General features: G+C 40.2%; 1 protein-coding gene across 2 annotated transcripts in view; it reads left to right on the top strand.

Annotated features, from left to right (window-relative positions):
* The window catches only part of RAB10 (RAB10, member RAS oncogene family), a 107352-nt gene that overhangs the window by 41426 nt on the left and 39724 nt on the right, over window positions 1-26202 (top strand). For both annotated transcript variants that reach the window (XR_012422590.1, XM_005576364.4), the window contains exon 2: window positions 22559-22619. Coding sequence is in view for 1 of the 2 variants with exons in the window: in XM_005576364.4 (XP_005576421.1) it covers window positions 22559-22619 (61 nt within the window). In the remaining variant the exon portion in view is untranslated. The remainder of the gene's footprint in view (window positions 1-22558; window positions 22620-26202) is intronic.

Here is a 26202-nt window from a genome sequence, read left to right as displayed (position 1 = left end):
TCATTGTACTCCAGCCTGGGGGACAAGAGGGAGAGAAAAAAAAAAAGTGTCAAAAGAGCACTATAAAGAGAGCTCAGAAATAAAAGAAATGAAGGAATTCATTAGGAACTCAAGGAATTAATTACACATGCCAAATTTAAAACTACCTCTGGATATGAATCTTAGGACTTTTGTGAAATAAATCTGCATTAACTTCTACTACACTAATTTCGAATTCAAAATAATTCAGATGTGTGATTGTGTTGTACTTTTTCAGAGCATTTGATTTTTAAAAAATCTTGTGAAATGTAAATTATTTTTTTGTTGAAAGTACATGTGTATTACAAATATAGATATCAAGGGAAATTTTAAATTGTCAAATGAGAAAATTTCTTATTCTGGTGGAGTGTGAAAGTCATCGCATCTTTTGTGCATAGAGAAACATACTAATTTCCCACTTTTGTGGTGTTGCTTCTCTTGCTTTTATATTATTGTCCATTAGCTGGTACTGTGGAATTCATCAGATTTCTGAGAAACTTAATGACCTTATGAATCTTTCTAAAATAATGCGCAACAAATAAGACTTTCTTTATTCTGACTTACATCTATGGATTCAGCGGTTCTTGGGCATTAAGAATTTATGATACATTACTGTGTAATGTCAGCTTCTTTTATTCACTTGGATGACATTTTTTGTTAGAATGACTTTTGTTTTAATTTGTAATATAATTTTAAGGCATTATAATGTGCAGGAACTTAAGAATAGAAGTGCTACCTTGCTTTTTAAAAGTCAGTAGGTGGGAGCCTGGGCACAGTGGCTCAGGCCTCTAATCCTAGCACTTTGGGATGCTGAGGTGGGTGGATCATGAGGTCAAGAGATGGAGACTATCCTGGCTAACACAGTGAAACCCTGTCTCTACTAAAAATACACACAATTAGCTGGATGTTGTGGCACTCACCTGTAATCCCAGGTACTCGGGAGACTGAGGCAGGAGAGTCACTTGATCCCGGGAGGCGGAGTTTGCAGTGAGCCAAGATCGTGCCACTACACTCCAGCCTGGGGGACAGAGTGAGACTCAGTCTAAAAAAAAAATAAAAATAAAAAAGATAAAAGTCTGTAGATGGGATATAGAAAAATCAGTTGTGTTTCTGTACACTAGCAGTGAATCATCCAAAAATTGAAGTAAGACAATTCCATTTACAGTAGCATCAAAAAGAATACCTAGGAATAGATTTAACACAAGAAGTGTAAGACTTAATGAAAACCAGAAAGCATTGTTGAAGGAAATTTTAAAAGAGCTAAGAAAATGGAAGGGCACCCAATGTCTGTAGACCAGGAGACTTGATATTGTTAAGATGGCCATGCTACCCAAATTGCTCTATAGAGTCAGTGCAATTCCTATCAAAATTTTTGATTACAGAAATTGACATATGGCTCCTAAAATTCATATGGAAATACAGAGGACCCTGAATAATGAAAACAGTCTTGAAGTAAAAAGTTGGAAGCCTCAAATTTCCTGATTTCAGTACTTAAAGCTGTGGTAATAAGACAGTGTGGTGCTAGCCTAAGAACAGATGTACAGCTCAGTGGAATAGAATTGAGAATCCAGAAATAAAACTTTAAATTTCTGGTCAGTTGATTTTTGACAGGTATTTACTGGTCAGTAGGTAGGACTAGGATGATTTTTGAGGTGGTACATGTAATTGGAGTCTAGGAAAAGAGGGGAGGAGTTGCAGAAAAAGTTTTTTGAAGAAATAATGGCTAGCTAGAGTTTCCACCTATGGTGAAGGCTATAAACCTGATGAACCTAGGTAGGGTAGATACAAAGAAAATCACACTGAGGCACATCCTAATCAAGTTACTAAAAGCCAGAGTAAAAAAAGAACATTATATAGAGGAGGAAGGATAGGAACTATTGACTTTTTTCTCAGAAACATTGCAAGCCAACAAATGAATGTAACTGTATCAAAAATGAACAGCATAATCACACCGAGGAAGAATAAAAGAAACTTTGGAAAATATTTTGACTTGGCCAGGTGTGATGGCTTACACCTGTAATCTCAGCAGTTTGGGAGGCCGAGGTGGGCAAATCCTGAGGTTCGGAATTTGAGACCAGTCTGGTGACATGATGAAACACTGTCTCTACTACAAATACAAAAATTAGCTGGGTATGGTGGTGCCTGCATGTAGTCCCAGCTACTCTGGAGGTGAGGCATGAGAATTGCTTGAACCTAGGAGGTGTAGGTTGTGGCGAGCTGAGATTGTGCCATTACACTCCAGCCTGGGCAACAGAGCAAGACTCCATCTCAAAAAAATTTTTTGTGAACTACATACTATAAGGCTAAAGATAAAAAAAACCCATATACACGTATTTTATTCCAGTTAGTAAATCTGGTTCCTCATGGGGTAGGGGGTAGGAGCTAGCAAGTTTGAAACACACACACACACACAAACACACACAAGGATTAAACATTTAAGTAAAAATTTGTAGATAATGACAGCTCGGTTTCTCATTGTTGAAGAAAGAAGTTACAAGTAAGGAAAGGAAGAAGGCTAGAATGAACTGTGGTATGGGATTGGAATTGGAGGTATCAGTATGAACTCATGGTTCCATATAGATATGTAAATGTAAATATGTATATATGCATGGGTTAGTTTGTAAAAGTGTATTTCCTCACTGTTTGCTGGGAAGTCATAAAAGAAATGATGCTGAGGTAGCAGTAAAGGCACTCAATGCTCAGATCTTGGACTATAAATACAGTTCTTTCCTCCATCCCTCTTTTCTCCCTCCTTTTTTTTTCTCGCTCCCTTTTCTCTCCTTTCTTTTCCTTTCTTGACAGAGCCTCACTCTGTCACTCAGGCTGGAGTACAGTGGTGGGATCACAGTTCACTGAAGCCTCAACTTCCTGGGCTCAAGTGATCCTCCTGCCTTAGCCTCCCTAGTAGCTGGGACTACAGGCACATGCCACCACGCCTGGCTAAATTTTGCATTTTTTGTAGAGACGAGGTCTCATTAAACATTGTTGCCAGGCTCGTCTTGAACCCCTGGGCTCAAGCGATCCACCTGCCTCAGCCTCCCAAAATGCTGGGATTACAGATGTGAACCACTGCTCCCAGCTTAAATACAATTTCTTAATAAAAGGAACTAGGGCTCCCTGAAGAACTTGTTGATTTCAGAGCTGGAGTAGGAGAAATACAAAATGATCCTGGAACATCTTGTGATCCTAGAAAACAAAGAAGTGCTCAGAAAAGGATGGGACATGTTAGAAGTACACAGGAGCTGGCCTGAAGGATCTGTTAGCAGCCAGAGCTGGAATGAAATAATGGTAGTATGGAATTATAACCAATAGAATAAAATGTCTATGAGTCCATAGTAGCAAAAATAAATAAATGAATAAACAAATGAATGGGGTGGAAGAAACAACTTGCAAAAGCTGAATTTCAATTAAGAACTGTAAAAAGAGGCCGGGCGCGGTGGCTCAAGCCTGTAATCCCAGCACTTTGGGAGGCCGAGACGGGCGGATCACGAGGTCAGGAGATCAAGACCATCCTGGCTAACCCGGTGAAACCCCGTCTCTACTAAAAAGTACAAAAAACCAGCCGGGCGAGGTGGCAGGCGCCTGTAGTCCCAGCTACTCGGGAGGCTGAGGCAGGAGAATGGCATAAACCCGGGAGGCGGAGCTTGTAGTGAGCTGAGATCCGGCCACTGCACTCCAGCCTGGGCAACAGAGCGAGACTCTGTCTCAAAAAAAAAAAAAAAAAAAAAAAAAAAAGAACTGTAAAAAGAATGAGAGAAACACTGAATCACTGTTAGGCAAATACTACATTAAAAATTGTTGCAGGCAAGAGCCAGTAATGGAATGTAAAATCAGTGGGCAAAAATATGATGACAAACATAATTATTTAGTCTGAAAGGATCTTCTCCAATAAATTTTTTTGTCACGATACATTCCTGACTTCTCCACCCCCAAATGACCCCCCAAATGCAAACAAACCTAAATTGAGGGAAATTCTATGGAATACCTGACCATTGTTCATCAGATGTACACAGGAGTACAGTGACACAATCATGGCTTACTGTAAACTTGAACTCTTGAGCTCAAGTGATCCTCCTGCTCATCCTGAATAGTTGGGACTACAGGTACACACCACCACACCTGGCTAGTGTTTTGTTTTGTTTCATGTTTTGTTTGTAGAGATGGGATCTTGCTATATGTTGCCCAGGCTGGTCTCTTAACTCCTGGCCTCCCAAAGCAATGGCATTACAGGCCATTACAAGAAATTTATTAATTACCAAGTGGAAGACAGTTAAATTTACGATAGAGAGAAACTCTGTAGATACCACCTTAACCAAGTATTGGAAGTGTATTCAGGGTTAATAGCACTTGTAATAAGACCTGTTGATATGGTTTGGCTGTGTCCCTACCCAAATCTCATCTTGAATTGTAACTCCCTCGATTCCCACATGTTGTGGGAAGAACCTGGTGGGAGGTAATTGAATCGTGGGGGTGGGTCTTTCCTGTGATAGTGAATAAGTCTCATGAGATCTGACAGTTTTAAAAATGGAGGTTTCCCTGCACAAGCTCTCTCTTTGCCTGCTGCCATCCATGTAAGATGTGACTTGCTCTTCCTTGCCTCCTGCCTTGATTGTGAGGCCTTCCCAGCGATGTGAACTGTAAGTCCAAAACCTCTTTCAATAGTAAATTGCCCAGCCTCGTGTATGTCTTTCTCAGCAGCGTGAAAATGGACTAATAGACCTGTTTATAGTTTGTACTCCCTGATATCAACTGAGAAAGGTAAAGCTTGATATCTTGGTATTCTGTGACATTCCTGACTCTTCTGCCCCAAAATGCAAACACTAAATTGAGGGAAATTCTATGGAATACCTCACCATTATTTGTTAAATGTGTGAAGGTCATGAAAGAAAGGGAAAGACTGAGGACTGTCTTAAGTTGGAGGAGACTAAGGAGACATACAGCTAAATGCAATGTGGGAACCTGAATTGGATCCTGAAACATAAAAAAAGTTAAAAAAAAATCTGGTGAATTAGGTCTGTAGTTTAGGGTAATTGTAGTTTAGGGTAATTGTACCAATGTTATTTTCCTGTTTCTGATTGATGTACTTTGGTTATATAAGTTGTTAACATCAGGAGAAATTGGGTGAAAGGTGTTTGTGAACTGTGTACTATTTTTGCAACTTATCTGGAAAGTTATTTGAAAATAAAGTTTTTTAAGTTTACTTTCAAAAAGGAATTTAAAAAAGGAAACAATGTAAGCCACAAGACAGTGGAGTAATATTCAGTTCAGAAAGGAGTAGTATTCAGTTCAGAAAGGAAAAACTATCAATTTAGAATTCAGTCCTGACAAAAATATCATTAATAAAGGTAAAATAAATAAAGGTAAAAGTAATAAAGGTAAAATATCATTAATGAAGGTAAAATAAAGACATTTTTCAGACAGACAAAAGCTGAGAGAATTTTTTACCTGTGCTTTTAAGAAATGTTAAAGGAAGTTTTTTAGCTTGAAAAAAATTATTTCGGATGGAAATCAAAACTTAACACAAAAGGAATGAAGAGGGCAGGAAATGGTAAAAATGTATGGAAATAGAAAATATTTCTTCTCAATTTTTAATTTATTTAAAAGATGATTGTTTACAGTAAAATATTTTAATGTTTTATAGGATTTATAGCACTTAGCAGTAAAATGTAGAAGTGTAACATAAAGAAATTTTAAAGAAATTTAAAAACACAATAATAGCCCAATGATGGGAGGGGGAAAAAATGGAAGAATAGTTCTGTAAGGTTCTTATATTGTGTTAAAAGTGGTATAATACCATTTGGAGGTCGACGGTACTACTTATGATGTAAGAAGGTTAAAGAACCTTAGAGAAACTCCTAAAAAATATATTGGGCACATCTAATCAGCTACTAAATCTTAAAGTTGGGGTGCTATATTAATATTAGACAAGGTAGATTTTAGAGCAAGGAGTATATTCCAGAAATAAAGAGGATCTTTTTATAATGATGAAGGGGTCAGTTTGTCATATATACCTAATAACAGAATATCAAAATACTTGTGGCAAAAACTAACAGAATTGGAAGGAGAAATAATCTACAGTTGTGTAGTTGGATATTTCAACAGTCCTCTCTTAATAATTGATAGAATAAGTGACATATATTAAAGAAATGGAATCTTAATTTAAAACCTTTCTGAAAGAAACCTCAAGGCCCAAATGGCTTCACTGGTGAATTATATCAAATGTTTAAAGAAGAAATAATATGAATCTTAAACTCTTTCAATAAATGCAAGAGGGTACGCTTTCCAAGTTGTTTTATGGGATCAGCCTTGTCTTGGATGCTAAAACCAAAGATATGACCTATCTCTAATGAACATAGAGATTTTTTTCAAGAACATAATTATTATCGAAATAATTGCAAATCAGATCCAGGAATTTATGAAAAGAATAATACATCATGACTCAAATGAACTTTATTCCGGGAATGCAAGGTCGGTTTCACATTTAAAATCAAAGTAAATAGCTGCCTTAATGGAGTAAAGAAGAAAAATCATATCATCATAGTAGGCACAGAAAAAACATTTGATGAAATACACCTCATGATAACTCAGGAATCTAGGAACAGAGGAACATTTATTTAATGTGCTAAATTTTGTACAGTTAACACACTTTAATGGCATAGCTTTTAGTCTAAAGCTTCCTAAGGTCAAGTAAAGAACAACAGTATATTAGAGGTTGTAGATAATAAAATAAAGCAAGAGAAATAAGCAGAAGATGCAAAAGTGCCTTTATTTAGACTATGTTGTTATATACATGGAAAATCCTAAATAATCTACCTTCTCCACAAAAAGCAACTAGAATTAATAAGCAAATGTAACAGGTTGCAGGATACTAGGTCAAGTGTACAAAAACCAATTAGTTTTATTTTTTCTCTCTTCACTCCCCTCCCCTCCCCTCCCCCTCAGCCTTCCCCTCTTCCCTCCCTTCTTCCCTCCCCTTGTCCCTCTCCTCCCCCAAAACCCTCCCCTCCCTTCTCCTTTCCTTCCCTCTACTTTCCTTTTGTCTCAGTCTGTCACCCAGGCTGGAGTGCAGTGGCACTGTATCAGCTCACTGCAACCTCCGCCTCCCAGGTTCCAGCAATTCTTGTGCCACAGCCTCTGCAGTAGCTGGGATTATATGTGTGCACCACCACACCAGCTAATTTTTTGTATGCTAGTGGCCAGGATTACAGGTGTGCACCACCACACCTAGCTAATTTTTTGTATCTTAGTAGCCAGGATTACAGGTGTGTGCCACCACACTGGGCTAATTTTTTGTGTCTTTAGTAGAGACTGGGTTTTGCTGTGTTGGCCAGGCTGGTTTCGAACTCCTGGCCTCAAGCGATCTTCCCGCGCTGGCCACACAAAGTGCTGGGATTACAGGTGTGAGCAACTGCACCTGGCTTACTCAGTTGTAGTTCTGTATTTAGCAGCAAACAATCAGAAAACGAAATGTAAAAATATATTATTTACAGTAGCATCCAACAAATGAAAATGAAATGGGGATAAATTTTAAAAATATACCCAAGGCTTAGACATGGAAAACTACAAAATATCGCTGAGAGAACTAAAGGCAGCCCAAATAAAGAGAGCTATACCATATTTATGGATTAGAAGGCTCGTATCACTCTGCTCAGAATGCTCCCTGTGTTTCTTGAACATGCCAAACATATTTCCATGTCAAATCCATTGTACTTGCTGTTTTGTCTGCCTGGAACGCTCTCCCCAAATAGTCATATGGCCTATTACCTTACCTTATGTCTTTGCTCAAGTATCTCTCAGTGAGTCATTCCTTGACCACCTCGTTTAAGATAGCTCTTCCTCCTGTTCTTGTTTATAAGATCTATTATTACTAACATCAGAGATTTGAAATTGGGGGGAATGGGTAATCCCCTTTCGTAAGTTCCCCCAACAGAAGGGGGAAGGACTTTGCCTTATTCATTGCCAAGTGTGTAGTAAGTGTGGTTTACCCTACTGAAACTCATGTTACTATAATGTGAATTAGCTTATAGCCAATTGTTAAAAAGTAAATGATAACACAATAATGAGGAAATCATGTTGGGTCTTTATGTGCTTTTCCCTAGTATATTATGTTTTTGGTACATGGTACACCATGTTTTGGTACACGGTACACCAAGTACATTATTACAGTTGATTGCAGCAGTATGTCCCAGAGGAATACAAAAGTGCGCATATAGAATTCATCCCTCAGCCTTGCCATTGATAGTTTGGCCAAGGGAAGTTTATAAGGTTCTATGTAATTTTTGTGCATTTTACCCCTTCTTTCATAGTTCTGCAGTTTCAGTCTTTATATCCCTTTTCATCAATTTACGTTCATCTTTTTTAATGGTAAAATTTGATGCTCATTATGGTTGCTTCTTTGTTAAGAATTCATGTATTTTTAATAGTGCTAGTATTTTTAGTTTTCTGAACAAAGTTGCTTATGAGTAACTACCTCAAACCTAACTTTTCTTATAAGCCTGATTATTTTTAATTTGTGATTTTGCAGAACTAAAGGGTTATTTAGGAATGTGTATATTGCATTGTACTAGAAATGCTTGTATTATCCCCAGTTACAACTAGTCTCTTAGTTGTAGCTGGCAAAAGTTCAATTTAGCTTTGATTCTGTCACCCGGGATTTTTCAGTATCAAGGAACTTCTTCCATCTCAACCGTTTCAGAAATCAAAATGAGTGGAGCTACAACTAGTGACAAAAATAATAATGGATAAAATAATTGGACTTCATCAAAATGAACTCTTGTGCATCAAAGGACATATTAAGAAAGTTAAACAACAGGCCGGGCGCGATGACTCACGCCTGTAATCCCAACACTTTGGGAGGCAGAGGCGGTTGGATCACTTGAGGGCAGGAGTTTGTGACCAGCCTGACCAACATGGTAAAACCCCATCTCTACTAAAAATAAAAAAAAAATCAGCTGAGTGTGGTAATGTGCGCCTGTAATTCTGGCTACTCGGGAGGTTGAGGCAGGAGAATCGCTTGAACCTGGGAGGCAGAGATTGCCATGGTGAGCTGAGATTGTGCCACTGCACTGTAGCCTGGGCGGCAGAGCAAGACTATGTCTCCAAAAAAAAAAAAAAGTTATATGAAAAGACAGCACTTTCAAGTCACCAGCTTGACCCTCTTCCCAGTGTATTTTCCTTCCCTTTGTTCCTGCTCTGAAGCTTTTTAATAAACTTTCACTCCAGCTCTAAAAAAAGAAAAGAAGTGAAAAGACAGGGTACAGAATGGAAGAAAACATTTGCAAGTCATGTATCTGATCAAGATTAAGATTCCAAAATATATAAAGAGACTGGGCACAGTGGCTCACACCTGTAATCCCAGCACTTTGGGAGACTGAGGTGAGTGGATCACCTGAGGTCGGGCGTTCGAGACCAGCCTGACCAACATGGAGAAACCCCGTCTCTACTAAAAATAAAAAAAAAAAAATCAGCCGGGCATGGTGGTGCATACCTGTAATCCCAGCTACTCGGGAGGCTGAGGCAGGAGAATTGCTTGAACCCAGGAGGCGGAGGTTTCAGTGAGCTGAGATCACAGCATTGCACTCCAGTCTGGCCAACAAGAATGAAAGTCTGTCTTGAAAAAAAGAAAAGGGCCGGGCGCGGTGGCTCAAGCCTGTAATCCCAGCACTTTGGGAGGCTGAGACGGGCGGATCACGAGGTCAGGAGATCGAGACCATCCTGGCTAACCCAGTGAAACCCCGTCTCTACTAAAAAAAAAAAAAATACAAAAAACGAGCCAGGCGAGGTGGCGGGCGCCTATAGTCCCAGCTACTCGGGAGGCTGAGGCAGGAGAATGGTGTAAACCTGGGAGGCGGAGCTTGCAGTGAGCTGAGATCCGGCCACTGCACTCCAGCCTGGGCGACAGAGCGAGACTCCATCTCAAAAAAAAAAAAAAAAAAAGAAAAAGAAAAAAAAAGAAAAGGGGGCAAATGGGCCCGATGCGGTAGCTCACGCCTGTAATCCCAGCACTTTGGGAGACTGAGGGGGATGGATCACCTGAGGCCAGAAGTTTGAGACCAGCCTGTCCAACATGATGAAACCCTATCTTTACTAAAAATACAAAAAAAATTACCTGAGTCTGGTGGCGGTCACCTGTAATCCCAGCTACTTGGGAGGCTGAGGCTGTAGTGAGCCGAGATTACACCATTGTACTCCAGCCTGGGCAACAAGAGCAAAACTCCATCTCAAAAAAAATGGGCAAAGGACTTTTAGAGTTCAGAGACACACAAGTGATCAACAAACACATGGAAAGTTCTCAGCATCATTAGTCATTAAAGAAATGCACATTAAAAAACCACAGTGAGGTATCATTTCATACCCACTAGGATGGCTGTTTAAAAACACAAAAGGAAAGTAACAAGTATGAGTGAGGACGTGGAGAAATTGGAGCCTTTATACATTGCTTGTGTGAATGTAAAATGGTACAACCACCATGGCAATTCCTTAAAAAGTTAAACCTAGATTTCACATATGACTTAGCAGTTCCACCTGTTGTATATGCCCCAAAGAATTGAAAACAAATACTCAAATACATGTATATGCGTATTCATAACAGCTCTATTCATAAAAGCCAAAAGGTGGAAACAATTTAGATTTCCATCAGGAGATGGTTGGATAGACAAATTATGGTGGATGCGTACAATGGAATATTATTCAGTCATAAAAACAGTATATAATACATGCTGCATAATATGGACGGACCTTAAACATGCTAAGTGAAAGAAGCCAGACACAAAAGCTCACATGTTGTTTGCTTCTATTTCATGAAGTATCCAAAATAGGTAAATCCATAGAGACAGAATACAGATTGGTGGTTTCCAGGGACTGGAGGGGAGGGGAGAATGGGAAGCAACTGCTGAACGTATGTGAGATCGTTTTGAGGTGATGAAAACATTTTGCAACTAGAGGTGGTGGTTACACAACGTTATGAATTGTTCACTTTCTTTTTTCTTTTCTTTTTTTTTGTTCACTTTAAAATGGTCAATTTACTTTAAATTTTACCTCAAAAAAAAAAAACAGAACTTAGTGTAGGTTAAAAGCATGCATGGTATGAATCAGACATGATACTGAATCCTGGTTCTGCCACCTGTTAATCCTGCAACTTTAAATTACCTTGAACTCCCTGTTTTATAAAATAGGCATATTGGTAATATCTCAGGATTTTTATGAAGAGTGAGGCACATGTGAAATGCTTAGCACTCTTAGTAATTACCTAGTAAATATGGGTGTTACTGCTGTTATTGCTGCTGCTGCTATTATTATTATGACGGATTTTCACTCTTGTTGCCCAGGCTGGAGTGCAATGGTGCAATCTCACTGCAACCTCTGCCTTCCAAGTTCAAGCGATTCTCCTGCCTCAGCCTCCCTAGTGGCTAGGATTACAGGCGCCTGCCACCATGCCTGGCCAATTTTTGTATATTTAGTAGATACGGGGTTTTTTTACCAGTTGGCCAGGTTGGGCTGGAACTCCTGACCTCAGGTGATCTGCCCGCCTCGGTCTCCCAAAGTGCTGAGATTACAGGTGTGGGCCACCGCACCCAGCCTTGCTGCTGTTACTTTTTATTTTATTCCTCATTTGCAGAAAGGAAATAATATGAACTAGGATTATCCTGAGGTTTTAATGAGTTAATCCATGCAAAGATCTAACAGTGCACGCACATTGTAAAATGTTAACTACGCTTACTATTATTATACAAAAGCATCTTTAGAGGAAACTTTCACATTCAACATTTTCACATCTGCATACAGATAAAGAAATAAATACCCATATTGGAAAATGACCTTTTCAAAATGTATACTGTTAGTGACAAAGCTGAGACTAGAACCTGGTCTCGAAATCCAGTGCTTAAGCGGCATTAAAACGATATAGGTATATGATTATTTCCTCTCCTGGTAGGTGGAAAACACTTGATTTTCACTTGTTAAAAACCCCAGAAACTGATCATTTAGCTATAAATGATGGTTTGGTTATTTGGTTGGTTATTTCTGCCTGCATTAATTACTGTGTAGTGGTAAGTCATCAGAAGCCAAGCTCTGGAAAACTGATTGTGGCTAGAGGTTGCAGTTACTTCTCTTGCCACTGGATGGTGCTTCTGCAACATCATTAAGGCAAATAATGTAGCTGATACTGTTTTTCTCTTGAGCAGCTAAAAATTGAAATACTCATGAGCTGGGCCCTGAGAATCTGTAAAAAGTGAGAATTTCCTTTAGTGTGTTTTTACATAAGCAAAACCAAAAAAGGAATCACTGTTTGGATCAAACCCTGTGATTTCTGTGCTAATTTAGCAAATGATAATGTTGCAGGAGAGTCTTGATTATTCTGACAGAATTTCAGAGGGTGGTAGGTTTTTCTAGCATCTCTTATTAGCTGAGCTACTGACTTTCTTCTCATCTCTCAATTTTATAAGCTTTTCCACTCTGTTCATCTTTACTTTAACCTGCACACACACCCCTCCCCCAAGACAGAGTCTTGTGAGTCTTGCTCTGTTGCCCAGGCTGGAGTACAGTGCTATGATCTTGGCTCACTGCAACCTCTGCCTTCCGGGTTCAAGTGATTCTCAAGTGATTCTCCTTTCTTAGCCTCCTGAGCGGCTGGAATTACAGGCGCCTGCCACTGCACCCAGCTAATTTTTGTATTTGTAGTAGAGACCGGGTTTCACCGTGTTGGCAAGACTGGTCTCAAACTCCTGACCTCGTGATCCGTGCACTTGGGCCCCCCAAAGTGCTGGGATTACAGTCATGAGCCACCACGTCTGGTGTACGTTCAGTTTTTCTTAGGTGTTTGCATGTAGATATATATGGTGGGGGAGGGTGGAAAGTACACACTAATGAAATCATGGTATTTACTTGAAAAAAGTTTAGCGCTATGAAAGTTGTGTTTGAATGTGATTACAGGAGAAAGACTGGAGGGAATAAGACTGGAGAGGTGGCTTGGGGCCATGCTCAGAAATATATTTATTCCTAGACAGTGATGATTGAGGCCGGGCCTGATGGCTCATGCCTGTAATCCCAGCACTTTGGGAGGCCAGGGTGGGTGGATCACTTGAGGTCAGGAGTTTGAGACCAGCCTGGCCAAAATGGTGAAACCCTGTCTTTACTAGAAACAAAAATTAGCCGGGCATGGTGGTAGGTTCCTGTAATCCCAGCTACTTGGGAGTCTGAGGCAGGAGAATCGCTTGAACCCAGGAGGCAGAGGTTGGAGTGAGCGGAGATTGCGCCACTGCACTCCAGCCTGGGCGACAGAGTGAGACTCCGTCGCAACAAAAAAAAGAGTGATGGATTGAAATGAAGTGGTTAAGCAGTGGAGAGAATGCATTTGTAAACATACCTCCTCCTCTGTTAGCCTAATTTTTATTTCTGTTAATAGGTACAGATTTTTAGAAGTCTTATTACTTCAGAGCTGTGACAGTGAAGCAGCAACTGCAACAACAGATTCTTGCCCCATATGCACCTGCGCCTTACCTTTCCCAAACATTTTTAGACTTTTTCTTCTGTTATTCAACTCCATATTCTCTAGTCATATGTTTCTAAACTTTACAAAAATCTAGTCTTAGAAACACTCTTCTTGTTATGGAAGATGGGAATTTAATACTCTTACACCACCAGATATTCCTGGCACCTTTTCCTTCATCATTTCAATTAGTAATAACAAGTATTTTGGTTAACTGCTAAGCCAAATAGTGTACTATAATTGCATTTTCTTTTTCGTATTAACTTTTTGTTTTTATTGTAGTTTACAGTTTGTTGTTACATTTGCATAGATTTCAAGGCACTGTCTCTTCTTTATCTCATGTAGAATTGTCAGATCCTTTTGTTTTTCATATAAATTCTAATACTGTTTCCTCCTTCCCACTCCCAGGAAACATCCCCCCTGGAACTTTTCTATTCTGAACTGGTTGCTCTCTAGGCCAATTTTGTCTACCCTTTACTTCACACTGTTGAATGGATTTCATTTCTTCTTCTTTGTTGGTTTGGTAAAGCAATTTCTTAGTGCTATCTTAGAAAGGATGCATGGGAGGTAAATATTTTGAGATCTTTATGTCTGGGAATGCCTTTCATTTGGTTTCGACTGGATATAGGTTGAAAGTATTATTAAAAGATACTGTCCTTTTGTCTTCTGGATTTTAGTGTTATTGAGAAGTTGAGAGTTGATCTTTTAATGTGGCTTAGTTTGTTTCTCTGCATGCTTTTATAAACTATTTCTGGTATTCTGAAATTTCATTGTGATGTACTTTGGTGTAAGTTTTATGCTCATTGTTCATTATGCTAGGTTCTTGATGGGTTTTTCAGTGTAGAAGTAGATTCTTTTAGTTCTGTTTTGTTGTCTAATTTTTTTTGATTATTTTCTATATGTCACTTTCTCTGTGCCTTTTCAAACTTCTGTTAGATGTCAGACGTCCTGGTTTGCTTTTCTAATTTATTATGTCTCACATTGCCTCTATTAACTTTTTTTTTCCTTGTTTTGATATCTGGCCGGATGCAGTGGCTCACGTTTATAATCCCAGCAGTTTGGGGGGCCAGGGAGGGCAGATCACATAAGGCCAGGAGTTCCAGACCAGCCTCTCCAACATGGTGAAACCCCCCTCTACTAAAAATACAAAAGTTAACTGGGTGTGGTGGCACATGCCTGTAGTCCCAGCTGCTCCGGGGGCTGTAGCAGAAGAATGGCTTGAACCTGAGAGGTGGAGGTTGCAGTGAGTCGAGATCATGCCACTGCACTCAAGCCTGGGCAACAGGGAGACCCTGCTCCCAAAAAAAAAAAAAAAGTTTTAATATCTCATTGGAGCCTTTGGCCTGAGGCTGTAAAAAGCTGATAGGTAGCAGAGTAGAAAAGTGCGAGGCTTGTCAAGTGATGTTTCAACTTAAGGGTGAAACATTTTTCTCAGGGACTCCTTAATTTCTCCAGAAAACACCATTTATCTGTTTATTCGACAGATATTTGTTGAATTGCCTGCTAAATGTCAGGTATTGTTCTGGGTGTGGGGAATTTAACTCAACAGATAAAAATCTCTACCCTTTTGAGTCTCACATTTTGGCAGTGAGAGATGGATAATAACAGAAATAAGGACATGTTAAAGTTTAAAAGTCAGGAAGAAGGTTAGAAGTGTTACCAGACAATGGGTGGGGAACATGGAGAAATATTGCAACTTAGGGTAGCTAGGGGAAAGAGCCATGATGGATGAGAAAGGTGGTTAGAGGTTAGGGGAATAGTACCTTTATGGAAAGGTAGTGAGAGGCGAACCTGGCTGTCTTGTGCATAGAGCAACAAAAGGGAAGTCAATACAGTTAGCTAGATCAGAGTGAGATGATGTAGAAAATGCTGAGGGCAGAGTAGAAAGGGGGAGGTGGGAGAATATGTAGGGCCTTATTTATGGATTTAAAGAGTTTTCTTTTAGTGTTTGTGAGAGATGGGATAGAGATAACTAATAAGCAGTTGGGTATCTTGGGTTTGGAGTTCAGGGGAGAGTTGAGATGAGAGATCATCAGTGTGTATGTGGAATTTAACACCACGAAACTAGGAAATGTGTCAAGATAGAAAATAGAAGTCCACTTCAATTTTTAGGGGTCAGAGAGATGAGGAGAAACCAGCAATGAAGATTGATGAGTGGCTAGAAAGGTAGGAAAGTCAGGAGTTTTCATGCAGAAAAGAGTGAAGAACTCCTTCATCTATAGCTAGTAAGATCAGATGAGGACCGGGCGCGGTGGCTCATTCCTGTAATCCCAGAACTTTGGGAGGCCGAGGTGAGTGGATCGCCTGAGGTCAGGAGTTCGAGACCAGCCTGGCCAACATGGTGAAACCCTGACTTTACTAAAAATACAGAAGTTAGCCGTGTATGGTGGTGTGTGCCTGTAGTCCCAGCTTCTCAGGAGACTGAGGCAGGAGAATTGCTTGAACTTGGAAGGCAGAGGTTGCAGTGAGCTGAGATGGTGCCACTCCATTCCAGCCTGGGTGAAAGAGTGAGACTCCGTCTCAGAAAAAAAGAAAAGAAAAGGAAAAAAAAAAAAAGATCAGACGAGGACTTAGAAATGATCATTGGATTTGGGAACACGGCAATCATTGACCATAGTGAGAGCTGTGTGTGTGTGTGTGTGTGTGTGTGTGTGTGTGTGTGGATTTGGGAACACGGCAATCATTGACCATAGTGAGAGCTGTGTGTGTGTGTGTGTGTGTGTGTGTGTGTGTGTGTGTGTGTGGTGTGTGTGTGTGTGTGTATGTGTGTGTGTTGGGTGGTTAATAATAACAACAAAGCCTGTTTGGAAAGGATTCAAGAGGTGGGAGGAGAGAAAACTAGAAACAGCACATATAGGTAACTTTCAAGAAGTTTGATAAAAACAAAAAGTGAAATGGAGAGGAAACTCAGTGAGGAAGGATCCTTAACCTCCAAATTTAAGAGGTTTAGTAGTAGAGTCTAGTAGTTGTGATTATTGACTAGATGAAATGTGAGGGAAACTCAGGAAGTCCAAAATGAGGCTTCTATCTTGACCAGTTAGATTAAGTAGGTACCTGAAAACAGCCCAAATTCTTAGACATTTTCCAGCGATGCCTAGTTTCCATCCCAGGGCGTTTAGAGCTTTCAGATTGTATCCTTATTTCATCTTTCTTCAGGCAAGTTTCCTGAAATAGTATCAGTTGTCACACTTGTCGTTAAGATTAATTAATAAATTGTATGCCCAGCTGAAGTTGTTGGTCATGTTCAGAGTTAGTCTAGACAGCCGGGTCATTTTAGGATGATTTTCTGAGAAATTCTTAAGGAAAAACATAATATGGGCTGTAGAAATAGGGTTAGGTTAAATGGTGGGTAAATGGCCCTTTTTTCTTTTGATTGTGTATGAGAAACATAATAGGGGCAAGCTGAAATATTTTGGCTGATTGAAAAGCAGACTGGCTCAAATTAAGAGAGGAGCAATAAGGTAAACCCAAGAGTTTGAAGGAATGGGGTATTATTGTAGATTCTGGGGATAACAGGTTTTGTTGATGGTTGGTGTTAAACCATTTCTTGTTGAGAGGTTAGTTATGAAAAATGAGATGCAGAGTAGAGCGAAGTTATGAATGATTTTGTTTCTTCCTTTTATATGGTGAACATTTCTCTACCCCAGGACCTCTTTGCAGAAGTTTATGGGCAAGGACTTTGTTTTGTTTTTTCTTCCCTGGATCCCCAGAATATTTGGATCAAAAATAATTATTTCCCTGGAGAAATCTGTGAAGTCTGTATTTGAAATTTTAATTATTGGTATATACTGTCACCCATCTGCCATGGAAAGATATCAGCAATAAGGATCAAACCAATATTCTTTAGAAACACACAACAGGTTTTAATTATCTCATATATATACATACACACACATATATATATAGATTTAAGACTGCAGCACATATTTTCTTCTGAAGTTTGAGTTACCTTTAGGTCTGTTTATGTGTTTTAGACAGATTGCTTCATTAAATGTTCACTTATCAGTTGAGGCTTGCATAGATACCTCTCTTGTGTATGTTCCACAGGAGCAAAACTGAATCTTGAAAGACAAATGAAGTTTACCAGGAAAAGAAAACTGGGATGAGGAGAGGATTTAGGAAGTAGCATATGCTAAGCAAGAGACATGAGAAAACATGATGATCAGGGATGTCATGTAGACTGAAGACTTCCATACTAAGAGGCATTGTCACAATTTTATCCTGAAAGCATAGAGAAAACAAATCAACTTGTCATTTTCAAAAACTTACTCTGACTGTAATCTCAATAAAAGGACAGCTTTTAAAGTCAAGCTTTATGAAAAATTTACTACCTTGTTTTTGTTTTTCTCATGTTTTTCTGAATATTTATTTTGAGACAGGATGTTACTCTCTTGCTCAGGCTGGAGTGCAGTGGCATGATCACAGCTCACTGCAGCCTCAACATCCTGGACTCAGGTGATCCTCCCACCACAGCCTCCCAAGTAGCTGGGACTACAGGTGTGCACCACCATGACTGGCTAATTTTTTTGTAGAGATGAGGTTTTGCCATGTTGCTCAGGCTGGTCTTGAACTCCTGGACTCAAGCGATCCTCTTACGTTGGCCTGCTAAAGTGCTAGGATTATAGGCATGAGCCACCACACCCAGCCTTTTTCCTTACTTTAAAAAAAAAAAAAAAGCCCCCTTATTTTATCTATTTCATGTCATGTCATGTCATTTCTTTCATTCTATATTTTTGAGACAGTTTCATTCTTGTCACCCAGGCTGGAGTACAGTGGCAGGGTCTTGACTCACTACAACCTCCGCCTCCCAGGTTCAAGCAATTTCCCTGTCTCAGCCTCCCGAGTAGCTGGGATTACAGGTGCCCACCACCACGCCTGGCTAATTTTTGTATTTTTAGTGGAGATGGGGTTTCACCATGTTGGCTAGGCAGGTCTCAAACTCCTGACCTCAGGTGATCCTCCTGCCTCGGCCTCTGAATGTGCTGGGATTATAGGTGTGAGCCACTGCGCCTGGCCATATTTATTTATTATGTGTTTTTTTGAGATATAGGCTTGCGCTGTTGCCCAGGCTGGAGTGCAGTGGTGCAATCTTGGCTCACTGCAGCCTCCACCTCCTGGGTTCAAGCGATTCTCATGCCTCAGCCTTCCGAGTAGCTGGGATTACAGGCATGTGCCACCATGCCTGGCTAATTTTTGTATTTTTAGTAGAGATGGAGTTTCACCACATTGGCCAGGCTAGTCTTGAACTCCTGACTTGAAGTGATACCCCCGCCTCAGCCACCCAAGGTGCTGGGATAACAGGCGTGAACCACTGTGCCCGGCCCCCCTTAGTAATTTTAATCCTGTTAAGTAATTACTGTATCTGAAAATTTGGGGGTTCAGTTTTCTTTGTTGACTTACTCAAAGTGGGTAAATTTTATGTGGCATTTAATATTTCTTAATTTTGTATTGTTAGCTAGTATTAAGTAGAGTTTTATTTGTGGGAATCCTATAGGATCTGAAGAATTTGTACCTTCAGAAAGTTTTTACATTTACCGTTAATAGCCAAGGATCATTTTTTATGTATTCGGATCGTCAAATCTGAACCGTGAGGCCTGGTATCCGAAGCTTACTTATGATCACCCTTTGCCAGTGAATAGTTGTGTTTTGTTTTTTTCCGTTGGCAGCTCTCACTAAGATTGTAGTCTTTTCTAGGTTTCAGGCAAAGAAGGTCTTGGTTCCAGTTGCTTAAAGTCTCCAGACCTAGACCTTTCATCGTGTTCTCAGTATGGCTGTGAAAAATGTAAGCTCAGGCCGGGCGCGGTGGCTCACGCCTGTAATCCCAGCACTTTAGGAGTCCGAGGCAGGTGGATCACGAGGTCAGGAGATCGGGACCATCCTGGCTAACACGGTGAAACCCGGGCGTGGTGTCAGATGCCTGTAGTCCCAGCTAGTCAGGAGGCTGAGGCAGGAGAATGGCGTGAACCCATGAGGAGGAGGTTGCAGTAAGCCGAGATAGCACCACTGCACTCCTGGGTGACAGAGCGAGACTCCATCTCAAAGAAAAAAAGCAAGCTCAGGTTGGATGCAGTGGCTCACGCCTGTAATCCCGGCATCTTGGGAGCCTGTGGCAGGAGGATCACTTGAGCCCAGGAGTTGGAGCACCAGCCTGGGCAACATAGTGGGATGTCGTCTCTACAAAAAATACAAGAATTAGCTGGGCAGGGTGGCACATACCTGTAGTCCCAGCTACTCAGGAGGCTGAGATGGGAGGATCACCTGAGCCCAGGAGGTCGAGGCTGCAGTGAGCCATGACCGTGACACTGCACTCTATCCTGGGCAACAGAACGACAGCCTGTCTCCATAAAACAAAACAAAACAAAAAGCAAGCTCTTTGGTTATGTTCTCTACAGCCCTGCCACTGCCAAAGTGCAAGTAAAACCTTTTTATCTGCTCTGGTTTTCGGTTCCGTCTTTATTTCTGGCGTACAGCAGTTTCTCTTGAAGAAATGTATTGACAGTGTGCTTGATATATGAAAAATTTCTGAATGTTTTGTAGTGAAATAAGTTTCAGTTTATTGGGAGTGCTCTATTGCTGGGATTGGATAACTCAAATTTGTCTGCAAATTTACTTAATATTCCTTTTATAAACAGATGTTAGCCCTTTCTTTCACTTTGCTTTTTGCTATCTTTTTACTCCACTTATTGCCTTCAAGTCAAATGGACTATCGCTGTCATTCATAAGATGATACAGTCACAGAGCAGCTTCAGAATTCTCGTGTAGAAAGTGTAAGGATGCATGCCAGAACTTCAGAGTATTTTTGTGGCGTCCTTGCCATGGTGGGTGGGTGGGTGGATGGATGGATGAATGAATGGATGGATGAATGGATGGATGAATGAACCTTCTAGTAATGCTTAGTTTGCAGCTTATACCTTTTTCTGGATTGACCCTGTTTTGAAGGTACCTTTTTCTTTCTCTAATAACTTCTTTTCAACTCTGTCAAGTAAGCCCTATAGGACACTGCTGTTGGAAACTTGGCTTTTTGATCTTTGGAACATACTTTAAGAATTACTGACTGAACCTACTCTTTTGGTATTTGACCCCTTCTGAAACAATGCTTGCATTTTGTTACAGTTTTATTTCCTAATGTGAACTTTTAATATAATACTATGAATTTCTTTCTAAAACACTGCTTTAGCTATATTCTACAAAATTTGATATTATGTTCTCTTTTTAATTCATTTCAGAAATTTTCTAATTTTCACTATAATTTCTTTTTTGATCCATGAATTTCCAGATATTTGGGAGTTTTCCCAGATGTGTTTCTGTTACTGATTTCTAGTTCATTTTGTTGCAGACAGAAAGCATACTTTGGGCTGGGTGCAGTGACTCACGTCCGTAATCCTAGCACCTTGGGAGGCCAAGGCCAGTGGGTCACTTTGAGCGTTTGAGACCAGCCTGGCCAACATGGCGAGACCCCGTCCTACAAAAAGATGCAAAACTTAGCTAGGCATGGTGGCTCGTGCCTGTGGTCTTAGCTACTTGGAAGGCTGAGGTAAGAGGATCACTTAAGCCGGGAAGTGGAGGTTACAGTGAGCTGAGATCATGCCACTGCACTCTAGCCTGGGTGAAAGAACGAGACCTTGTCTCAAAAAAAAAAAACAAAAACAGAAAGTGAAAACATACTCTGTATGACCTCAATACTCTGTTTGTTTGTTTGTTTTGTTTGTTTGTTTTTTGAGACGGAGTCTCGCTCTGTTGCCCAGGCTGGAGTGCAATGGTGCGATCTCAGCTTACTGCATCCTCTGCCTCACAGGTTCAAGTGATTCTCCTGCCTCAGCCTCCCGAGTAGCTGGGATTGCAAGCGTGCACTACTACACCCAGCTAATTTTTGTATTTTTAGTAGAGACGGGATTTCACCACGTTAGCCAGACTGGTCTCGAACTCCTGACCTCAGGTGATCCACCTGCCTTGGCCTCCCAAAGTGCTGGGATTACAGGCATGAGCCACTGTGCCCGGTGACTTCAATACTGTTAAATGTGTTGAAACTTCTTTTACGACCCTTATGTTTTCTCTTGGTACATGTTCAGTTTGCACTTGAAAATGGTATGTATTCTGTTGCTGATGGATGGAGATTATGTCAAATTGGTTAATGTAGTGTGGTTTAAGTCTTCTGTATCATTATTGATTTTTCTGTCTACTTAAAAAAAATCTGTTTTTCAGGGAAGGGATGTTGAAGTCTCCAACTATAATTGTAGGTTTATGTATTTCTCTTTGCAGTTCTATTAATTTTTGCTTCATGCTAAATATTTGTATTTTTATCCCTTCCTAAAGAATAGACTGCTTTATCATTACGAAATGACCCTCTATCCTTGGTAGTTTTCCTTTGTTCTGCAAGTTAGCGAACTCAATATTTTTCCCCCACTAGGAACCTTTTTATTCTTATGCATTAGAATATTAGGCATTTTAAATTTTACTTTCTTATATCCTAATTTGTAAAAACTCACTCTTTTTTCTGTTTCTGTTTCTCTGTCTTTTTTTTTTTTTTTTTTGGATATGATCTTGTTCTGTTGCCCAGGCTCAAGTGCAGTGGCGCAATTAAAGGCTCACTGCAACCTCTACCTCCTGGGTTCAAGGGATTCTTCTGCCTCAGCCTCCTGAGCAGCTGGGACTACAGTCCAGTCGTGTGCCACTATGCCCGGCTAGTTTTTTGTGTTTTTAATATTTTTGTATTTTTAGTAGAAACGGGGTTTCACCATGTGCCCAGGCTGGTCTCGAACTCCTGGGCTTACGCCGTTCGCCCGCCTCAGCCTCTCAAAAGTGTGGGGATTAAAGGTGTGAGCCACCATGCCCAGCCCAAAACTTGGCCTTTCTGTATCTATTTTTCCTCCTATCCTGGATCTTGTATTACTCGGGTTTAAAATTGAATACATTTGCTCAGTGTCACATATTTTGTGAATATCTGGAATCAAACACAGACAAGTTTAAAAGGTGTGAGCCTTTTTACTGTGATTAATTTTAGTATAACCAGATGTAAAGCCACAGTTACAGTTTACCTTTTTTTCTGCATTGCAGGAATAGACTTCAAGATCAAAACAGTTGAATTACAAGGAAAAAAGATCAAGCTACAGATATGGTAAGTGATGCTAATTTACTTTATGTAGCAGAATGCCAGGTTCCTTAAGGTTTCACAGTGAAATTCTTTTTTGTCACAGGTTTAGATTCTGTGAGACTTTCCTTTTTTTTTTTTTTTTTTTGAGACGGAGTCTCGCTCTGTAGCCCAGGCTGGAGTGCAGTGGCCGGATCTCAGCTCACTGCAAGCTCCGCCTCCCGGGTTCACGCCATTCTCCGGCCTCAGCTTCCCGAGTAGCTGGGACTACAGGCGCCCACCACCTCGCCCGGCTATTTTTTGTATTTCTTAGTAGAGACGGGGTTTCACCGTGTTAGCCAGGATGGTCTCGATCTCCTGACCTCGTGATCCGCCCATCTCGGCCTCCCAAAGTGCTGGGATTACAGGCTTGAGCCACCGCGCCCGGCCGAGACTTTCCTTTTTAAAACAGGCAGTCAGGTGACCTTTTTGTGCAGTAAAAACCATTGCATGGACTTAAGTCCATGAGATCTAATAACCTTTTCTACTTACTGTATGAACTCAGGCAAGTTATATACTCACTCATTAGGCTTTTTATCTTCATATGTAAAGGAGGATAGTAACACCCATCTCAATGGATTGTTATAAGGATTACATGAAATAATCTATGCCAAGTTTTTGGTGAAATGCATTGTGAAAATACTTGTTTTCTTTAATATGTTTTTAACTTTTTATGGGCATTATTTTTATTAGTTTGTATTAGGTTTGCCTGAAGAAATACAAAAAAATTCTTTGAATTTGTATTTGTCTGAATCATAGAATTTAGAATTATAATGGCAGTATTTTCCAGCAAATGTTATGTGTTTTATGTGTATTATGTATATTATGTATATTAACCCATTAATTACTAACAAGGACCCTGTCAAATCTGTGTTACTCCTTTTGAGAAAACAGCTTTGTTGAGGTATAACTGAGATAGAATAAGTGCACATAAAGTGTACAACTTAGTAAGTTTTGACATACCTATAAACCTGTAAAACCATCACAACAGTCAAGATAATGAACATATTTGTCACCTCAAAAGTTTTCTCAAGCCTCCTTGTGATCTTTTGTAATCCCTTCTTCCCCACTACCCCTGGTCCCCAGGCAGCCACTGTGCTTGCTTGCTTTCACTGTATTTCTTTCTTTCTTTTTTTTTTTTTTTGAGATGGAGTCACGCTCTGTCACCCAGGCTGGAGTGCAGTGGTGCGATCTTGGCTCACTGCAAGCTCTGCCTCCCGGGTTCATGCCATTCTCCTACCTCAGCCTCCTGAATAGCTGGGACTATAGGCGCCCACCACCACGCCCGGCTAATTTTTTTTTTTATTTATTTTTAGTAGAAACAGGATTTCGCCATGTTAGCCAGGATGGTCTCAATCTCCTGTTCTTGTGATCCGCCTGCCTTGGCCTCTCAAAGTGCTGGGATTACAGGCATGAGCCCCTGCGCCCCACCTGTATTTCTAATACTGTATATAAATGGATGGTATGTTTTCTCTTTGTCTTTTTGGGGGGGGCTGGGGTCAGCCTTCTTTCACTCACCATAATTATTTTGGAAATTATCAGTTAGTTAATTACTTTTTATTGCTAAGTACTATTTCATTAAGATACACAACAACTTGTTTATTCAGCATAAAGCTGCTATGAGTCTTTGTGTAGGCATATACTTTCTTTTCTCTTGGATTATTCCTGTTTTACAGATAATGAAACAGGTGTACTTTGAAATAATTTAACCAAGGTCTTAGAGCATGTTAGTGGCAGAGCTGGAATGCATACTTGCTGGGATTACAGACATGAGCCACTGCACCTGGCCCATTTTTTGTTCTTCATCGCTTGTCAGCAACTGCATTGGGCCAAATGTGGTGGCTCAATTGTGGAGGCAGGAGGATTGCTTGAGACCAGCCTGGGCAACATAGTGAGACCCCTGTCTACCCCAAAAAATTGTGAATTCATGTTTTCTCTGTTTTTTGTTTTTGTTTTTCTTTTTTTTTTTGCCGTGATAGGACCTATCGTATGATAGTTACGAGGATGAGTAATACATATAGAGCACTTTAGAACAGTGTCACATAATTACCATTCAGTAAATCATAGCTACTATTATTTTGGGATCTCCCATTATGAGATTAGAACCTAAGAATATTATTTTAGGGCATGAGCAGAGGAGGCAGTTAGCAAAAGACATTGCAAAGCCATTCTTTGGAGACTTAGAATGAGAGTCAGGAGAGATCAGTATCCCAGAATCCAATAGAAGATAGTTTTGAGAATTAGGTATTCCCTTTTAAAGGAAGCTAATAGTTAGAAATTGTATATGTTTAACCAAAATGTCTCTGTTACCTGATGTTGTAATTAGGAATATCTTTATGTGTAACATTCTTAAAATTTAATATAAATTTACTAGAATTTAGATATTTTTCAGTGTTTGCTAAAACTAGTAGTTCTCTTTGAGGCAAAACCCACTTGCTGACCATTGATTTTTGTTTACTTTAGCTGGGAAATAAGTCAGCAAATGAACTGTGGCTCATATTCTGTTTCATTGTAATTAAAGTTGATCTCTAAGGAAGGATGTCAACTGTTTATTCTGAATTTCAAATAGGCGCCCTTCTCATCCATGCCTGACCTTGGTCCTAAGTTCCAAGCCGTGACTAACTCTGCCATGCTGATTGGGTCTCTTAACTGTGTCCCTTTGTGTGTATACTTCAAACCACCAATTTTCAAACTTTTTGACAGAGATACATTGTGGCTGGGTGTACATATACATGTATATGTATATGTGAGTGTATGTGTAACAAACAATATTTTCCTAAAATATATTTTACATAAGACCTTTGCCCTCCTAAATTTATCCTGTTCCTCCATCTGTTCTCCGTCTTCCACATACTTTCTCTTATTCTATTCCTTGACCTTGTGGATTTATATATTTTCCCTCTTATCATTTTAGTCTTTTTTTTTGAGATAGAATCTCCCTCTGTCATCCAGGCTGGAGTGCAGTGGCATGGTCTCAGCTCACTACAACGTCTGCCTCCCGGGTTCAAGTGATTCTTTTGCCTCAGCCTTCCAAATAGCTGAGGTTACAAGCATGCACCACCACACCTGGCTAATTTTTGTATTTTTAGCAGAGACAGGGTTTCACCATGTTGGCCAGGCTGGTCTCAAACTCCTGGCCTCTAGTGATCCGCCAGCCTCAGCCTCCTAAGATGCTGGGATTACAGGCATGAGCTACCACACCCGGCCCTATTTTAATTTTTAGTTAGCTTTTAGAAATAAAGAGTAACAGATTTGGTTACTCCCAACACTATGGGAGGCCGAGGCAAGTGACTCATTTGAGCCCAGGAGTTTGCGACCAGCCTGAGCATCATAGTGAAATCTCATCTCTACAAAAAATATAAAATTAGCTGGGCACGGTGGCACGTGCACCTGAAGTCCTAGGTATTTGGGGGGCTGAGGCAGGAGGATCGCTTGAGCCCAGGAGGTCAAGGCTGCAGTGAGCCCTGTTCACACCACTGTACTCCAGCCTGGAGACAGCAAGATCCTGTCTCAAAAAAGAAGAGAGAAAAAGAAACAGTAATAATTCACACTTGTTTTTATTTTTTTTTTT

The sequence above is a fragment of the Macaca fascicularis genome, chromosome 13, assembly GCF_037993035.2.
Source record: "Macaca fascicularis isolate 582-1 chromosome 13, T2T-MFA8v1.1".
NCBI lineage: Eukaryota > Metazoa > Chordata > Mammalia > Primates > Cercopithecidae > Macaca > Macaca fascicularis.
Note: the sequence above shows the minus strand (reverse complement) of the source record. Positions and strands in the feature narration are given on the sequence as shown.